At 48.0% G+C, this 17,294-nt stretch overlaps 1 protein-coding gene across 1 annotated transcript in view; it reads right to left on the bottom strand.

Annotated features, from left to right (window-relative positions):
• Window positions 1-3,922: 3,922 nt before the first annotated feature.
• The window catches only part of ARSD (arylsulfatase D), a 24,412-nt gene continuing 11,040 nt past the window's right edge, over window positions 3,923-17,294 (bottom strand). Inside the window, exons 5-10 of the mRNA XM_006877242.1 lie at window positions 16,326-16,749; window positions 14,289-14,425; window positions 8,787-8,921; window positions 7,686-7,848; window positions 6,432-6,553; window positions 3,923-4,299 (exon numbers count right to left, since the gene is read on the bottom strand). Coding sequence (XP_006877304.1) covers window positions 3,923-4,299; window positions 6,432-6,553; window positions 7,686-7,848; window positions 8,787-8,921; window positions 14,289-14,425; window positions 16,326-16,749 — 1,358 coding nt within the window. The remainder of the gene's footprint in view (window positions 4,300-6,431; window positions 6,554-7,685; window positions 7,849-8,786; window positions 8,922-14,288; window positions 14,426-16,325; window positions 16,750-17,294) is intronic.

Genomic DNA, 17,294 nt, shown 5'->3' with positions numbered 1-17,294 from the left:
GCTGATCCTACAGTGCCACACCAGGACTCCATGTTTATGTCACGAGGGAGGGGGAGATGGGAAAGAGACAGGGCGCAGGCAGGGAGACAGAGACAGGAATTGTTGTTAAGTGCAATGGAGTCCCTTCTGACTCATGGCGACTCTGTATAGGGTTTCCAAGGAGTGGCTGGTGGGTTAGAAACCACTGATCTTGGGGTTCATACCGACTTTCTGGTTTTCCAACAGCGCCACAGCCGGGCTCCAGATATTGGAATGGAGAGGGAGATACTGACAGAAAAGGAGGAGAGAAGAGGAGGGTGGAGAGAGACAGAAGGACAAAGGACAAAGGGAAATGAGGAAGCAGACAAGAGAGAAACATAAGGCAAAGCAAGACAGAGAAAGGATGAGAGAGAAACCGGACAGAAGACAGACAGACAGACAGAAAGACAGAGACCTGGCATGTGGGAGCTTGCAGACCAGCCCTGGGGACTCTGAGACAGCCCAGCATAAGCCCCCCTACCCGCTTTTCAGATGGATTGAACCACCAGGTGTTCCTAGTGTGACCGCTGAGGCATGAGGTGGGGTGGGAGTGGAGTGTGTGTGTGTGTGTGTGTCGGGGGGGGTTACACACACACACACACACACACACACACGTGTCTGGCAGTGGGATAAACCAGTCTAACTAGTTAACTCAGTTTCAACACAGCAAACCATTAGGACCCAAGCCAAGCCTGGGCTCAGCTGCGGGCATTTAGGGCTTTAAACAGCCCATCATAAAACAAACATTGTTCTTATCTGGGACAACTGTCAAAAGTCAGTGTGACCTGGTCCTTCAAGGTAAACACAGGGCAGCTGTAAAGAACCTCTTTCCTCCAAGACCTGGAAGAGTGGCAGTGGGGGCGGGGAGGAAAGCAGTATGGGGAGAGGGAGGGAGTGCACACCTGGAACACACTCAGCTGTTAACCAAAAGGTTTGCAAGTTCCAGTCCACTCAGAGACACCTAAGAAGAAATGCCTGGTAACTACTGAAAACCACTCACTGAGAACCCTGTGGGCACAGTTCTACTCTGACACACAAGAGGAACCATGAGTGGGATCTACTTATGAAAAATCATCCACTGAGAACCCTGTGGAACACAGTTCTACTCTGACACACGTGGGGACACCATGAGTGGGATCTACTTTATGAAAAATCATCCACTGAGAACCCTGTGGAGCACAGTTCTACTGTGACACACATAGGGCACCATGAGTGAGATCTACTTATGAAAAATCATCCATTGAGAACCCTGTGGGCACAGTTCTACTCTGACACACACGGGGGCACCGTGAGTGGCATTTACTTATGGTGGATTCACAGGAGTTTACGCGACCTGATGTGATCAGTCTGGTGGATTCACAGGAGTTTATGTGATCTGATGTGATCAGTCTGGTGTAGGTAATTAGCTGTAGTTACCGATGTAAAGATCCATTGTGTTGTAAATCCTCAGTCCTGCGATGTTAAGGAGGCTAGATGCTATATACAGGCCTAGGTTATGTTCTGAATCAATCTCTTTAGAGATATAAAAGAGATTAAGCAAACAAGCAGAATTTAGAGGGACCTACTAGGAATCGAATCTGGGGATGTGAACTGCCAGGTCAGCAGTTGGAAACTCCCAGCTGTTCCATGGGAGAAACATGAGGCGTTCTGCTCCCATACGGATTTACAGCCTCGGAAACCCTGTATAGGGTCGTTATGGGTCGGAACCGACTTGACTGCACATAACAATAACTACCACCAAAGAAGAAGAACGTTAGCCTGGGCTTCCTGCTCTATGAAGCTCCCAGATCCAGGAGAAGGTTGATTCCAAGCCACACTGAGATCTCCAAGAAACGCTGACCTGTAGATGCTGAAAGGAGACAGGGACCTTTCCCCAGAGCCGAGAGACAAAGCCTTCCCCTAGAGCTGACACCGTGAATTTGGACTTCTGCCTCCTAAACTGTGACAGCATAAAGTTCTGATACAGCTTCCCCCTTGCGGTAGTTTTATTCTAGCCACGAGCAAGGAAGTAAGACATATAGTGTTGCTGTTAGTTTTCATGAAGTTTGTCCCCCAAGTTATGGAGACCCCCATGCACAAAGAAAGGAAACGCTGTCCCAGTCCTGTCACTTATTCCTCATTGTTGTTGTTGTTGGCTGTTGTGCTTTGCAGAGTTTTCACAGACTTGTGTTTTTATAGCAGATTGCCAAGGCTTGCTCCCTTGTCTGAGTTTGTCTGGAAAGACTGATGACGTAGTAGATGAATGGTGCTGCACATGAGCGGCCCTGGGATTGGATCCGGGTTTCCGGCATCGAAGGCGAGAACTGACTGTTTCATCATGTCACTGACCTGTCTGTTTCATCATGAACAACTACAAAATTTAACTCAGTAAAACAAGATGGGGACGAGGGAGGCAAGCTGGTGGTGGGTGGAGACAAGACGGAGGGCGGGGACAGGATGGAGGGCGGGGACAAGGTGGAGGGCAGAGACAAGATGGAGGGTGTGGCCATGGTGGAGGGCGTGGCCATGGTGGAGGGCGGGGACAAGGTGGAGGGCGGGGACAAGGTGGAGGGTTGAGAAAAGATGGAGGATGAAGACAAATCTGCTGCCAAGGACCTTTTTAAAGTGTTGAAGAGCAAAGATGACAGCTTGAGGACTAAGGTGCGCCTGACCCAAGCCATGGTATTTTCAATCACCTCATATGCATGCGAAAGCTGGACAGTGAATAATAAGGAAGACAGACGTAGAAGAATTGATGCTTTTGAGTTATGGTGTTGGAGGAGAATATCGAAAGTGCCATGGGCTGCCACAAGAACCAATAGATCCGTTTTGGAAGAAGTGCTCCTTGGAGGCCAGGATGGCCAAACTTCATCTCTCATACTTCAAACATATTGTCAGGAGGGAGCAGTCGCTGGAGAAGGACATCATGTTTGGTACAGTGGAGGCTCAGAGAAAAAGAGGAAGACCCCAATGTGATGGATTGGCAGCATCAGTGGGCTCAAGCGTGGCAACAATTGTGAGGTTGGCGAAGGACTGGGCAGTGTTTCATTCTGCTGTGCATAAGGTCGCTATGAGTCAGTACCGACTCGATGGCACCTAACAATAACAACATCAATGACATGGATTGGCACAGTGGCAGCGGCAATGGGCTCAAACGTAGGAACGATTGTGAAGATTGTGTAGCGCCAGGTGGTGTTTTGTTCTGTTGTGCATGGGGTTAGCGTTAGGGTTGGAACCCACTCAACGATGCCTAACAAAAACAACAAATAGAGAAAGACGTGCAGGCAGAATACTCCTGGCAAGACTTGATCTCATTCTTCAGACATGTTATCAGGAGGGACCAGTGCCTGGAGAAGGACATCACGCTTGGCAAAGTGGAGGGTCAGGGAGAAAGAGGAAGACCCGCAATGAGAGGGACGGGCACTGTGGGCTCAAACCGACCAAGGATTGTGAGGATGGTGATGGTTCAGGACCAGGCAGAGTTTTGTTGTGATGTGCAGTCGGGTCGCTGACAGTCCACATTGTTTCTGTGGCATTTAACGACAACAACAACAACAACAACATACCTGTAAATGACGTCCCTGTTGTTGTTATTAGTGTCATCAAGTCTGCTCTAACTCCTAGCGACCCTGTCTACGATTTCCGAGGAGCAACAGGTGGGTTTGAACCGTCGACCTTGCTGTTTGGTGATTTTTCTAGCAGCGCCACACCAGGACTCCACATGGAATCCTTGGGTGGAACCAATCGTGAATTTGCTCAGCTACAAACACAAACACTGGAGATTCAAGTCCACACAGAAGTGCGTCAGAAGTAAGGCCTGGTGATTTCCTGCTGGAAACCCTCTGGCACACACGTACATATGTAGAGTTCGGGGTCAGGGTGGCTGAGAGAAGCAGGTGCCTGTCTCTGCGTCCCCTCCCCTTACTCATGGATCTGGCCCTGGTGGGGTGCTGGCTTCATCCTCTTTGCAGGAACAGAAAGGAAAGGTCCCACAGCAAGGCTGCAGCCAAGGCTTCCAGATGATGTTGCCCACGGAGAACTGATGAGGCACGGGGCTCAGGGTTTGCCGGTGCGCCTCCAAAGCCTGCGCCACCCTGGAGATCACTGTGTCGTACAGGGGCTCCGAGTCAGGGGACAGGGGCTCTGCCTCGGAAGGGTCGCTGGAGAGATCGAACAGCAGGGGTGGGCTGTGGTGGGTGACGCCTGTCCCTGAGCAAGGGTACACACCCCGGCCGTAGCAGGCCCCGGCACCCTCGGGGTGGAACTGGGGCGTCACATAGTGGACCTTCCAGACCCTTCCACCTGCGCGGAAACAAGGATCTGGTCAGGGGTGCAGAAATCCACATCATCACATGGACTCCAGGTGTGGCACTGTAGGATCAGCACTGGACTGCTAACCGCAAGGTCGGTGGTTCAAACCCACCAGCCGCTCCTCGGAAACCCTATACAGGGTCTCAATGAGCCAGGCCATACTCGACGGCAGTTCACAACAACATCTGCAAAGATGCTGCGTGCACAGATCACACCCAGATATTTAGGGGTGTCAGGGTCTTCTAGTGTTATTCAAGTAGAAATCCCATAAGTGGGTGGCTCTGAGGAACAGATGTTTAATTCTGTTCCTGGCGGAACCATGCTGGGATGTGGCAGTTATGTAATGATTCCCCATGATGTGACCTGGTGTGATAAACCAGGAAGAGGGTTAAGGGTGGGACTCCTGTTGTGAGCTGTAGGATCAGCACTGCACTGTAAACCACAAGGTCGGTGGTTCAAACCTACCAGCTGCTCCGAGGAAATCCCATACAGGGTTGCTATGAGTCGGAACCAACTCAATGACACTTAACAACAACAACAGACACAATCTAAGACAACTTTCCCTGAGCTCTAGAACATCTTTTACTTATAAGAGATAAAAGGAGAGAAGAAGGGAGCTGAGCGCAGAGGGGCCCACTACCACTGAGAAAGCAGAGCTGGGAGTGGGGAAGCATCCTTTGGGCCTGGAGTCCCTGCTCTGTGAAGCAACTAAATCCAGGGGAGGATTGTAGCCCAGACACGTTGACATTTCCAAGGAATGCTGGGCCAAAAGATGCTGACAGAAGACAAGGACCTGTCTCAGAACCAGCACAGAAAGAAAGCCTTTCCTAGAGCCAGTGCTCTGAATTAGGGCTTCTAGCCTCCTATAGTAAGTATGCTGTTATAGTAAGTAAGTGCTACCTGGATGGCAAGTGTGCCTCGTGTTCTCAAGGTGGCTGCTGCAGCTCCGGACAGCACACAGACATTCCAGGTAGCTGTAGCAGGAAGTTTGTGTGTGTACAAACATGTATAATATATGTTTCGGTATATAGTTACAAATATATGAGAATGTGTGTGTTTATGTGTGTTTCCAAGGAGCGGCCGGTGAGTATGAACCACTGACCTTGCAGTGCAGTGCTTACCCTATAGCAGCACACCTCTACTCTGAGAGAATCAATTTCTCTGTGTTAAAGGCACCCCCTGTGCAACATTACAGAACTGAGACAGATACATGGAGCTATAGTCAAAGCCCAAATCAAAGCCCAACACCATCACACTGATTCTGCTCATCCTCTTGCTGTTAAGTGCCATCGAGTTGGTTCCGACTCATAGTGATCCTGTGGAGGATTTCCAAGGAGCAGCTCGTGGGTTTGAACCTCTGATTCACAGTCCAGTTCTGATCCTATAGTGCCATGTCAGAAATCTATTCTGACTCGTAGCAGCGCTGTATCTACCTGTCTTTCTATCATCTCTCTCTCTCTCTATGTATCATTCTTTCACTCTGTCTATCACATCTATCTATCTATCTATCTATCTATCTATCTATCTATCTATCTATCTATGTAACTATCTATCTATTATCCATCCATCCATCCAACTATCTATATATCTATTTATCTACCTACCTACCTATTCATCCATCCATCTTTGTATCTATCTATCTGTGAGTGTGTGTATATATATATATGTGTGTGTGTGTGCATATACAACGTATACAAAGGTGCTTCAAAAAGTTTGTTGAATATCCCACCATTTTAAAATTAATTTTTGCACAAACTTTTTGAATACCCTTAATATATGTGTATATATGTATATGTACACACACACACGCATCTAAGTACACATACACACATGTTTCTAACTATAGACTCGAACACATATGTGTACACACACATATATACACACTTCCTGCTACAGCCACCTGGAATGTCTGCATGCTGCCTGGAGCTGCAGCAGCCACCTTGAGAACACGAGGCACACTTGCCATTCTATCTTCACAGGCGTATGACACTGCTTCCCCTTTAGAACTGTGACTGTCACAGCAGCTCACCACTGGGATCCCCACTCTGTTCACTGTGGGGATGAGCCTTTTTGGATGGAGGGGAGAGATCCATTCCCTCTGAGGTGGAGGACGTGATACTCACTGTCTATTTGGTGCCACCGGGCAGCGTGGAGGTGCATCCCACAGTAGTGAAATAAGAACTCGTGGGCCGAATACTGGACAGACCCTAGGAGCAAGGGCAGGAGGCTGCGGCCATCGATGACCCTGACATGGGAAGAGAACAGGAAGGGTCACACCAAAGCATCTCATTCAGTATAAAATATCAAGATTGCCCTGGTCCCATTCTAATGCCAAACCTTAACCGAAAACCAAAGCAAAACAGGTTAAGCCAGAGTCCACTGTGGCTTAGTGACTCCATGTGACAGAGTAGAACTGCTCCATAAGGTTTCCAACATTGTCATGTTTACGACAAAACCAGTTGCCAAAGACCTCTTGAACATGTTAAAGAGCAAAGATGTCAGCTTGAGGACTAAGATGTGCCCGACCCAAGCTATGGTATTTTTAATCACCTCATATGCATGCAAAAGCTGGACAGTGAATACAGAAGACCAGAGAAGAATTGAAGTCTTTAGATTTTGATGTTGCTGAAGAATTTCAAATCGGCCATAGGGTGTAAGAAAAATCAACAAGTTTGTGTTGGAAGAAGTACAGCCAGAAAGTTCTTTAGAAGCGAGGATGAAGAGAATTTGTCTCTCGTGCTTTGGACATCTTCTTAGGAGTGACGGGTCCCTGGAGAAGGACATCGTGCTTGGTCAAGTTAGAGGGTCAACAGAAAAGGAGACGGACCGACGCACTAGCAACACCAACGGGATCAAACTTAGCAGTGAGTGTGAGGATGGTGCGGGACCTCGCAGTGTTTCACACTGGCATATACGCTCACTATGAGTTGAAGCCAACTCGAATGGCACCTCAAACCACCACCGCCAACCTTTATGAGGACAGACTGCCACGGAGCTTTGCCGGGAGTCGGGCGATGGGAGAGGCAGGGTTGAATCACCAGCCTTTTATCAGAAGTCGTTCATAAATGGTGTGCACCATCCAGGGACCCTGAGATGTTACCGCTCGTTCCCAAATTCTAGCTGGCCTATGCCCACCTTACCCTGACTCTGACTCTCTTCCTTTGTAATCATCAAGGTTCTAAGACCCAGAATCACTTACATGGGTAAAGCTCTAGTTTGGAATAGACTCATAGCCAGTGAGTGGGGTGGGAGGCGTAGTTGAAGTCGGAATTGTTTTTAGATGCTGTCATATCGGAAATATTTTTCCTCCAAAATGTGACAAATGGAAAGGCCAGATCTCAGAAACTCGGGGGCTGGTGGTTGCAGCTTGGACCCACCTGTCCTGAGGCATCTGGCCGCCTGCCAGCTGGACCACCGTGGGGAAAATATCCATCAGACTGGTGGGTTCGTGGATCAGCTGTCCGGCGGGCAGTACCCCCGGCCATCGGAAGATTCCAGGGACCCGGATACCTCCTTCCCAGCCGGCCATGCCTTTGCCTCCTGTAAACCAATGACATCCATTGTTAGAATTTTCTAGTGAATCGGGGCTTGCATACATGCACTGGGTGCATGCAGCAGCTGTGAACTGATGTCATTATATAACAACCAAGTCAACAAGATTCATGGACTAGCCAAACAAATATATATACGTTATTGTTAAGTGCTGTTGAGTTGATTCTGACCCATAGTGACCTTGTATAGCATTCTGATGGAGCAGCTAGCTGGTGAGCTTGAACCACCGAACTTGCAGTTCAAACGACTTTGCAGTCTGACGCATTAGCCCACAGCGCCACACCAGCACTCCATATATATGTATGAGTAGTTATTATTAAATGTTGTCGAGTCAGTTCCAACTCATATTGACCCTACTATATATATAGGGTTTCCGAGGAGTGGCTAGTGGGTTTGAACTGCCGACCTTGTGGTTTCCAGCCTAGTGCTGATCTTATAGTGCCACACCAGGATGCTACACACACACACACATATATGTAGTTGTTGGTGGTTATGTGCCGTGGAGTCTGTTCCGACTCATAGCGACCCTTTTATAAGGTTTCCAAGGAGCAGCTGGTGAGCTTGAACAGCCGACCTTGTAGTTCAAATGACTGCAGTTTGACACATTAGCCGACAGCGCCACACCAGGACTGCATGTGGTGGTTATGTGCCGTGGAGTCGAGTCCGACTCATAGTGACCCTGCACAGGGTTTCCAAGGCTGTAAATCTTTACAGGAGCAGAAAGTTTCATCTTTCTCCTGCAGAACAGCTGGTAGTTTCCAACTGCTGACCTTGAGGTTCACAGCCCGACTAGTAACCATTATAGGTGCTTAATAAATGCTCTTTGGATGATCAAACTCTTTTTCCTTCCTCGGTGGTGGGTGTCACTGGTAATGCACTGAAGTCTGTCCTTCTGTTCCCTCCGCCCCCATGCTCCTCAGTCTTACCTTTATAAATTCCATTCCATCCCCCCAGTTGTCTATGTCCGTCTCTCGCCTCCAAATGTCCTCCATGGTCTGAGGTAAAGTATGTGAACGTTGAATTCTTCAAACCATTCTCTTCAATCGCACCAAGAATTTCACCTTTACAGGCAAAAAGAGATTTGTTTCAGGACGATGTAAATAAAACAAAACTCAGCAGATTCAATATTACCTTCCTGTTTCCAGATGAGGCATCTCTTGTTAGCAATCATAAGTAGAAACCACAATCATGAAGGTTGTTGTTGTTGTTGTGATGTGCCATCAAGTTGGTTCCAACTCATAAAGGCCTTGTCTAAGTTTCCCGAGGAGCGGCTGGTGGGTTTGAACCGCCAGTAGTCATTTGTTTATCACATTAATCACATAGTGCTCCCTCTCCCCTCTCAACAAAAACATGAAACATAAACCAGCTACCAGAGTCTATTCCCACTTACAGCGCCCCCGTGTGTGTCACAGTAGAATTGTGCTTCACGGGGTTTGCAGGGACTGATTTGTTTGGAAGTAGATTGCCAGGACTTTCTTCTGAGGTCCTTCTGGATAGAACTGAACCTTCACCCTTTGTTAGTACTGGACTGGGTTAACCTTTCTTGCACAATATATACAAAGGTGGCTAACTGTCCTGAAACCATAGAATTGCTCACAAACACACTCACTGAGTTCTCTTGTGATGCACGACGCCCCTGTGTGTGTCAGAGTAGAACTGTACTCCATAAAGTTTTCAGGGGATAAGTGTTTGAAGCTAGATTGTCAGCCCTTTCTTCCATTGCACCTTGGATGGGTAAGGGGAAACTGAACCTTCAACCTTTCAGTGGTTGTTGTTAAGTACCGTGGAGTCGGTTCCGACTCATAATGACCCTGCATAGAGTTTCCGAGGCTGGAGCAGAAAGCCTCATCTTTCTCCCACAGACATCTGGTAGTTTTGAACTGCTGACCTTGTGGTTGGCAGCCCGACTCATAACCAAGTTGTTGTTGTTAAGTGCTGTCAAGTCGGTTCTGACTCATAGCGACCCTGTATAGGGTTTCTGAGGATCAGCTGGTGAGCTTGAACCGCCGACCTTGCAGTTCAAATGGCTTTGCAGTCTGGCGCATTAACTCACAGCGCCACACTAGCTCATAAAGACGCCTTGTGATATACAAGTGCATTCTGATTCACAGTGGTGCCCCCTTGTGTGTCAGAGTGGAACTGTGCTGTGTGGGGCTTCCAGTGACTGATTTTTAACAAACTGGATTGCGAGAGCTTTCTTTCAAGGCACCTGTGCCATGGATGGATCTAAACCTCCAGCCTTGTGATGAGCAGCTGATATTTAACCGTTTGAGCTTGTCAAAGTGTGGCACAAAGACCTCATAGATTCAGAAAACAGAAGAGACTCTTGAAAACAGTCTGTTGTCAGCGGTGCACTGCAAGCTTGTTAAGTCTCTGTTTGCCCGCTTCGCTTCTGTGAGTCCATGGTTAAGTACGAGGGGGAGACTGCTGGAAGCCATATGGCGCACCGTAAGCATCTGTGGGTTTGGGCACGGGAGGTTCCAGGATGTAGCAGGGACACAGAAGAACTTGCAGACAGCAATTTATTCGTGGAGAACACAGTCACTTCACTGAAACCGAAGGCTTTCAAACACACGGGACGTTTGTACCGCTCACTGCAGATTCCTGAGAACTACTCCCCGATCTGTAGGAACCTGTCCCCTGAGAAGGACATCATGCTTGGCAAAGTGGACAGTCAACCTAAAAAGAGGAAGACCCACCCCCAAACAGATGCATTCACACTGGCTGTAACCGTGGACTCCAACTTAACAAGAGTTATGAGGATGGAGCAGTATTTTGTTCTATTGTACACGGGGTTGCTGTGAGTAGGAATCAACTCAACAACACCTAACATCAACAACAGCGTTGCCTCTTTCCACCCATATCTGTCAGTCTGTCCTACTGTGCTGGCTTGTGGGGTACAGTGATGCTGGGAGCTATGCCACCAAATTTCAAATCCCACGGTGGACATGTTTCAGTGGAGCTTCCAGACTAAAAGAGACTAGGAAGAAAGGGCTGGCAATCCACATCTGAAAATCATCTAGTGATAAACCCTGTGGATCACATCAGAACATTGTCTAATAGAGTGCTAGAAACTATGTCATTAGCATTTCAAATCCTAGCAGGGTCACCCACGGTGGACAGGTTTCAGTGGAGCTTGCAGACTAAGACACACTAGGAAGAAAGGCCTGGCGAGCTACATCTGAATATCAGACACTAAAACTCCTATGGATCACATTGTCTGATACAGAGTTAGAAGCTATCACATCAGTATTTCAAACACCAGCCGGTTCACCCATGTTGGATAGGTTTCAGTGGAGCTTGCAGACTGAAAGAGACTAGGAAGAAAAGGCTGGCAATCCACATCTGAAAATCATCTAGTGATAAACCCTGTGGATCACATCAGAACATTGTCTAATAGAGTGTTAGAAACTATGTCATTAGCATTTCAAATCCCAACAGGGTCACCCACGGTGGACAGGTTTCAGTGGAGCTCCTGGCCTAAGACTAGGAAGAAAGGCCTGGAGATCTTCTTGTGACAATCAGCCACTGAAAATCCTCTGCATCACAAGAGAACACTAGAAGATGAACACTGTGATGTTAGGAGGCACTGGGACTCCACGGCAATGAAGTCAAACACACCAGCCAAGGTGAGGAAGTCATAGGACGGGGCCACGTGTGGATCTGGAGTACATGGGGTTGCCATGAGTGGGAGCCTGCCCGTCGGCAACGGACAACAAAATCATGCGCTTCATTAGCTGGTCCAGCGTATCGCCACACTGTCTTCGGGTATAGGATAATCACGGGCAAACATTCCAATATCTACATTACTTTAGAACTCTAGGAGGGGGTGCCAGAGTCCTGGGTTAATGTGCCAGACTGCAAAGTCGGTTTGAACCGCAAGGTCAGTGGTTCAAGCTCACCAACTTTTCCTTGGAAACCCTATACAGAGTTGCTATGGGTCGGAACTGATTCGATGGCACTTCACAACAACGTTAACAACAGGAGTTGTGCCGCTGTAGGATAAGCACTTGACCAAAAGGCTGGTGGTTCAAACCTACTAGCCGCTCCTAGGAAACCCTATGTAGGGTTGCTATGAGTTGGAACCGACTGAACCACATGTATGTGTATAGCTATATATTTATATCTAGTATGGTGTTGGAGTCTGTGCCTGAGGGTGGGTTTGAACTGCCCATTAGCCGCTCCTTAGAAACTGTATACAGAGTCATTATGAGTCAAAAGTGACTCACCGACATTCAACAACAACAACAACAATAAACGTCACTGGAATCCTGGTGTGGTGCTCTGGGATAAAGCGCTGGACCAAAATGTTGGTTTGAACCACAAGGTCGGCAGTTCAAACTCACCAGCCGCTCCTTGGAAACCCTATACAAGGTTGTTATGTGTCAGCACTTAACAACAAGAAGCTGTCATTGGGTGTCTTCATGATCCTTACAGCACTCTTGGAAGCTTCTAATGTTGATTTTATAAAGTCGGTTTTGCAGAAACATGTTGCTAAGTGCTGCTGAGTCGATCCTGACCCATAGGGACCCTGTATAGGGTTTCTGAGGAGCGGTTGGTAGGCTTGAACCGCCGACCTTGTGGTTCAAACTGATCTTGCAGTCCAGTGTTTTATGCCACCGCACCACACCTGGATGGATTTTGTGCAAAATGAGGCTAACTAATTAGGAATACGTGGAGCCCTGGTACCACAGCTGTTAAGCATTAAGCTGCTGACAGGTTGGAGGTTTGAACCCACGAAGAGGCTCCAGGCGAGAAAGATGAGGCAGTCTGCTTCGGTCAAGATTTACAGCCTCAGAAATCCTATGGGGCGAGCGGCTCCTCTGTGCCCTACACGGTAGCTATGAATTGAAATCAACTTGAAAGCACCCAAGGCCAGCCAGTAAAGGAATAGATAAAGGGAACCCCGTGCCTCTGAGTAGATTCCGCCCCCCCCCCCCCAAAGCAGTAATCCTGAAGGGCAGGAGAGAGCTGCCCCACAGGGTCTCCAAACCTGTAATCTTTACAACAGCAACAATCTTTATGGGAACACATTGCCTCATCTTCCTCCAGCTTGGGGGTGGGTTCAAACCTCGGACGTTTTGATTAGCAGCCACATACTTAACCATCATACCATCAGGGCTCCTTTCAGAGACGACAAAACCCTAAATGTACTTGCCCGCTGCTTGAATCTGATAGTCATCTTGTAGGGCACAGTGAAACTGTCTAATAAGGTTTCCAAGGCTGTTGGTGGGGACATTCAGTGGACTCTGCCTCACACTGACCCTGTATGGGTTCCCGAGGCTATAAATATTTTACATGAGCAGAAAGCCTCATCGTCCGTCTGTGGAGCAGCTGGTGGCTTTGAACCGCCGACCTTGTGGTTCGCAGTCCAGTGCGGATCCTACAGAACCAGCCCAGGGCTCCATGTAGCTGACTCCTGGTATGGTGCTGTAGAATTAGCACTGGACTGCCAACCACAAGGTTGGCGGTTCAAACCCACCAGCTGCTCCTTGGAAACCTGACACAGGGTCGTTATGAGTTGGAACTGACTTGACGGCTCTTAACAACAACAACGACAAGTATAGATATATATAGGAGTGTGGTGGCATCATATGACAAGCACTGGACTGCAAATAATAAGGTTCACAGTTCAAGCTTGCCTGCTGCTCCGCAGGAGAAAGATGAGACTGTGCTCCCTGGAAGATTTAAAGTATCGGAAACTATACAGGGTTGCTACAATTCGGAACCAATTTGACAGTGTGGCACTGTGGGTTAATGCGGCAGACTGCAAAGCCAATTGAACTGCAAAGTCGGCGGTTCAAGCTCACCAGCTTCTCTTTGGAAACCCTATACAGGGTCGCTATGGGTCAGAATCAACTCAACGGCACTTAACAACAACAATAATGGCAACAATAGATACATATATAGCAAAGCTAGGAGCCCTAAAGTCATATGGATTATGAGCTAAGCTGCTGGCCACTAGGTAAGTAATTAGAATCTATCAGTCCTCTGTGGGAGAAAGATGAGCTTTACTGTTCCCATAAATATTTAGAGCCTTGGAAACCCTATATAGGGTCGCTAGGCGTCGAAACCACCACGACCACCACACACTGACCTTTCTGTTAGCAGACAAGCATTGAACCACTGTGCCACAGGGATCCGTTTAAATGAATGACCCAAAACTTAAAAAGCGGAGCTCACTGTCATCGAATCAATTCTGACTCATAGTGACCCTATCTATACAGAGCTTCCGACAGGGAGCAGACAGCCGACACTGTGGTTACCAATCCAATGTTATCCTACAGCGCCACCAGAAAGGCGAACGTATTTCCCCCCTTTTTACTGACTTTTTTGTTCTTTACACAGTGTAGTTTTTGGCCAGATGGCTGCGTGGTGGCATGTTCTCCAAGCAGAATCTCAGGGCGAGCTGAATATAGTGGACTCACCGACTACCCAGTCCATCTCCTCCACGTTGTCCCCATATAAGCCGTGGAGACTCTTCCCAAGAAACTTTTCTGTGGTAACGAGGGGGATGTGAACATGCAACAATGATACGAACAGGAGAAACGGCACATGTTTGTTTCTGAAACAAGAAGACACCCTTGATTGTTGATGGTATTCAAAGTATCTGCTTCAATAGGAATTGTTACATCATTACTGTTGTCGTGTTAATTGCAGTAGGCCCAGACTCATGGTGAGGTTTATACAACAGAAGGATACCTTGAGGCTCCTACACTATTTCCACAATCTTTGGTGTACTCAACTTCTTTGCTGCAACTGCTGTGTGCTTTGAATGCCTTCAAATACTACAAGGACGTGGTGGTGTAGTGGTGAAGTGCTTGGATGCTAACCACAAGGTTGGTGTTTCAAAACCACCTGCTGCTCTTATGGAAGAAAATGAGACCGTCTGCTCCCTAAAGACTTAGTCTCAGAAACCACAGGGAGCAGATCTACCCTGTCCTATGAGGGTCAGGGGTCATTGGGTTGGAATTGACTCCATGGCAGTGGGGACTTTTTTTTTTTCTTGATGTAACGTTATCATGAGCGATGTTCTGCTGTGACCCGCAGAGTTTTCACTGGGTATTTTTCAGAAGTAGACTGCCTGACCTTTCTTCCTAGTCTACATTAGTCTGTAAACACTGCTGAAACCTGTTCAGCCATGGGTGATCATGCTAGTATTTGAAATACTGATAACATAGCTTCCAGTACTGTATTATACATAGGGTCATCACCGGCTGACTTTCAGAAGTAGGGTGCCAGGCATTTCTTCCTAGTTTCTCTTAGTCTGGAAACACTGCTGAAATCTGCCCACTATGGGTGACCCTGCTGGAATTTGAAATACTGACGATACAGATCCCAGCACTATATCAGACAATGTTCTGTTGTGACCCATAGGGCTTTCTTTGTCTGATTTTAGGAGTAGATCTCTAGGACTTTCTTTCTCCTCTATCTTAGTCTGGAATCTCGGCTGAAACCTGCTCCACAATGGGTGACCCTGCTGATATTTGAAATATTGATGAAAGAGCTTCCAGTACTGTATGTTCTATTATGAGCTGCAGGCTGTATCACTGACTTATTTTCAGAAGCAGATTGCCAGGACTTTCTTACTAGTCTATCTTAGTCTGAAAATACAGCAGAAATCTTCCCACCATGGGTGACTGTGCTGGGATTTGAAATACTGATGGCACACTTTCCAGTACTGTATCAGAATATATTCTATTATGATCCGCAGGCTGTATCACTGACTGATTTTCAGAAGGAGATTGCCAGGACTTTCTTCCTACTCTATCTTAGTCTGAACATACAGCTGAAATCGTCCCACCATGGGTGACCGTGCTGGGATTTGAAATACCGATGGCATAGTTTCCAGCATCACAACAAGCACCACAGTAGAACAAGCCACTCATTGCCATGGACTTCAATTCTGGTTCATAATAATTCTATACAACAGAGCAGACTCACTCCAGAGGCTTTCCAGGACTTCATGCAAACAGACTGCCTCATCTTTCTCCTGGGTTCTAAACACTGACCTTTCTGTTAGCCGGCAAGTGCTTAACCCCTGCACCACCGGCCCGTGCTCCTTAGTACAACACTGTTGTTGTCACGTGCCGTTGAGTCGGTTCTGACTCATAGTAACCTTGTACAGCATCTCCGAGGCTGTCAGTCTTTAAGGGAGCAAAAAGCCTCATCTTTTTCTTGTGGAGCAGTAGGTGGGTTTGAACTGCCAACCTTGTGGTTCTCAGTCCAGCCACCGCACTCCCTGTATACGGATATGTTGTTGTCACGTGTCCGTCGAGTGGGTTCTGACTCACAGCGACCCTGTACGGGGTTTTCTGAGGCTCCGAGTCTTTGCAGGAGCAGAAAGCCTCATCTTTCTCTCACTCAAGGTCTCCAAGAGTCGAGGGCTGGCTGCCTCAGCCCTGCTTCACAAGATTACAAACAAAGACTCAGAGGTTCTGATGACTCGAGCATCATCTGGGTACCTTTCTATGTAGGCCACTGCCTCCCTCAGCATCCGGAAGGTTACTGTTTCCAGGGCCATAGGCTGCTCTACGACCTCATCGTTTCTCATCAGGACGCAGTTCCAGCGTCGCACGAACCCGAAGCTGGCGTACCAGGAGAGGAAAAACAAGGCGACCAGGCCGGCCAGACCCAGGACAGCTTTCCAGGGGATGGGGAGCAAGTCCAAAGCTTTGCAGCCCGCAAGTGTCAACACCCCCAGAACCATGACCTGTGTGTACAGCCAGAGTTTCCTCCGAAACACCGCATCGACCTCCGGAGGCCTGTCTGGGTGGCAGTCGTCGATCAACGTGAAGGGCATGCCGTAGAAGTAGTCGAACCCGTGATTTAAAGGGTGGTGGCAGTGGTCCCCGCGAGACACACAGTTCACCCCCTGGTGCCATTTTCCTGAAACAAAACAAAACAGAAAACCACCAAATGTCAAGCAGGGACACACAGTGGTTGTTGCTGAGGAAGGCGTGGGTGCAGTCAGTCGGCTTTCCATGACAATATGGACGATTCTCAGCAGAAACAGGATCTGCAAACCGTGATCTCTGAATGAGAAAAGGCAGTGAATGTGATCTGCTACTGGGGAGTAAATGGATCTAGCGTGCCCCGTAGCATAGTCACAGAATGATGGAGGCCTAGCGAGATACAAACAGTGGATGTGCTCAGTTATTAAAGGAAATGGAGTCCTGGTGTGGCGCTGTGGGCTCAGACTGCAAAGTTGTTTGAACTGCAAGGTTGGTGGTTCAAGGTCACCAGCTGCTCCTTGGAAACCCTATACGGGGTCGTTATGGGTCAGAATCGACTTGATGGTACTTAAAAACAACAACAACAACAACAACAGGTGCATAGGAAGAAAGGCCTGCAGAGCCACTTAAGATAAAAGCACTCACTGAAAACGCTGTGGCGTACAGTTCTACTCTGACACACACAGGGCACCATGAGTG

The sequence above is a fragment of the Chrysochloris asiatica genome, unplaced genomic scaffold (genome assembly GCF_000296735.1).
Source record: "Chrysochloris asiatica unplaced genomic scaffold, ChrAsi1.0 scaffold00446, whole genome shotgun sequence".
In the NCBI taxonomy this organism is placed as follows: Eukaryota; Metazoa; Chordata; class Mammalia; order Afrosoricida; family Chrysochloridae; genus Chrysochloris; species Chrysochloris asiatica.
The sequence above is the reverse complement of the archived record's forward strand: the minus strand, read 5'-3'. Positions and strand labels throughout refer to the sequence as shown.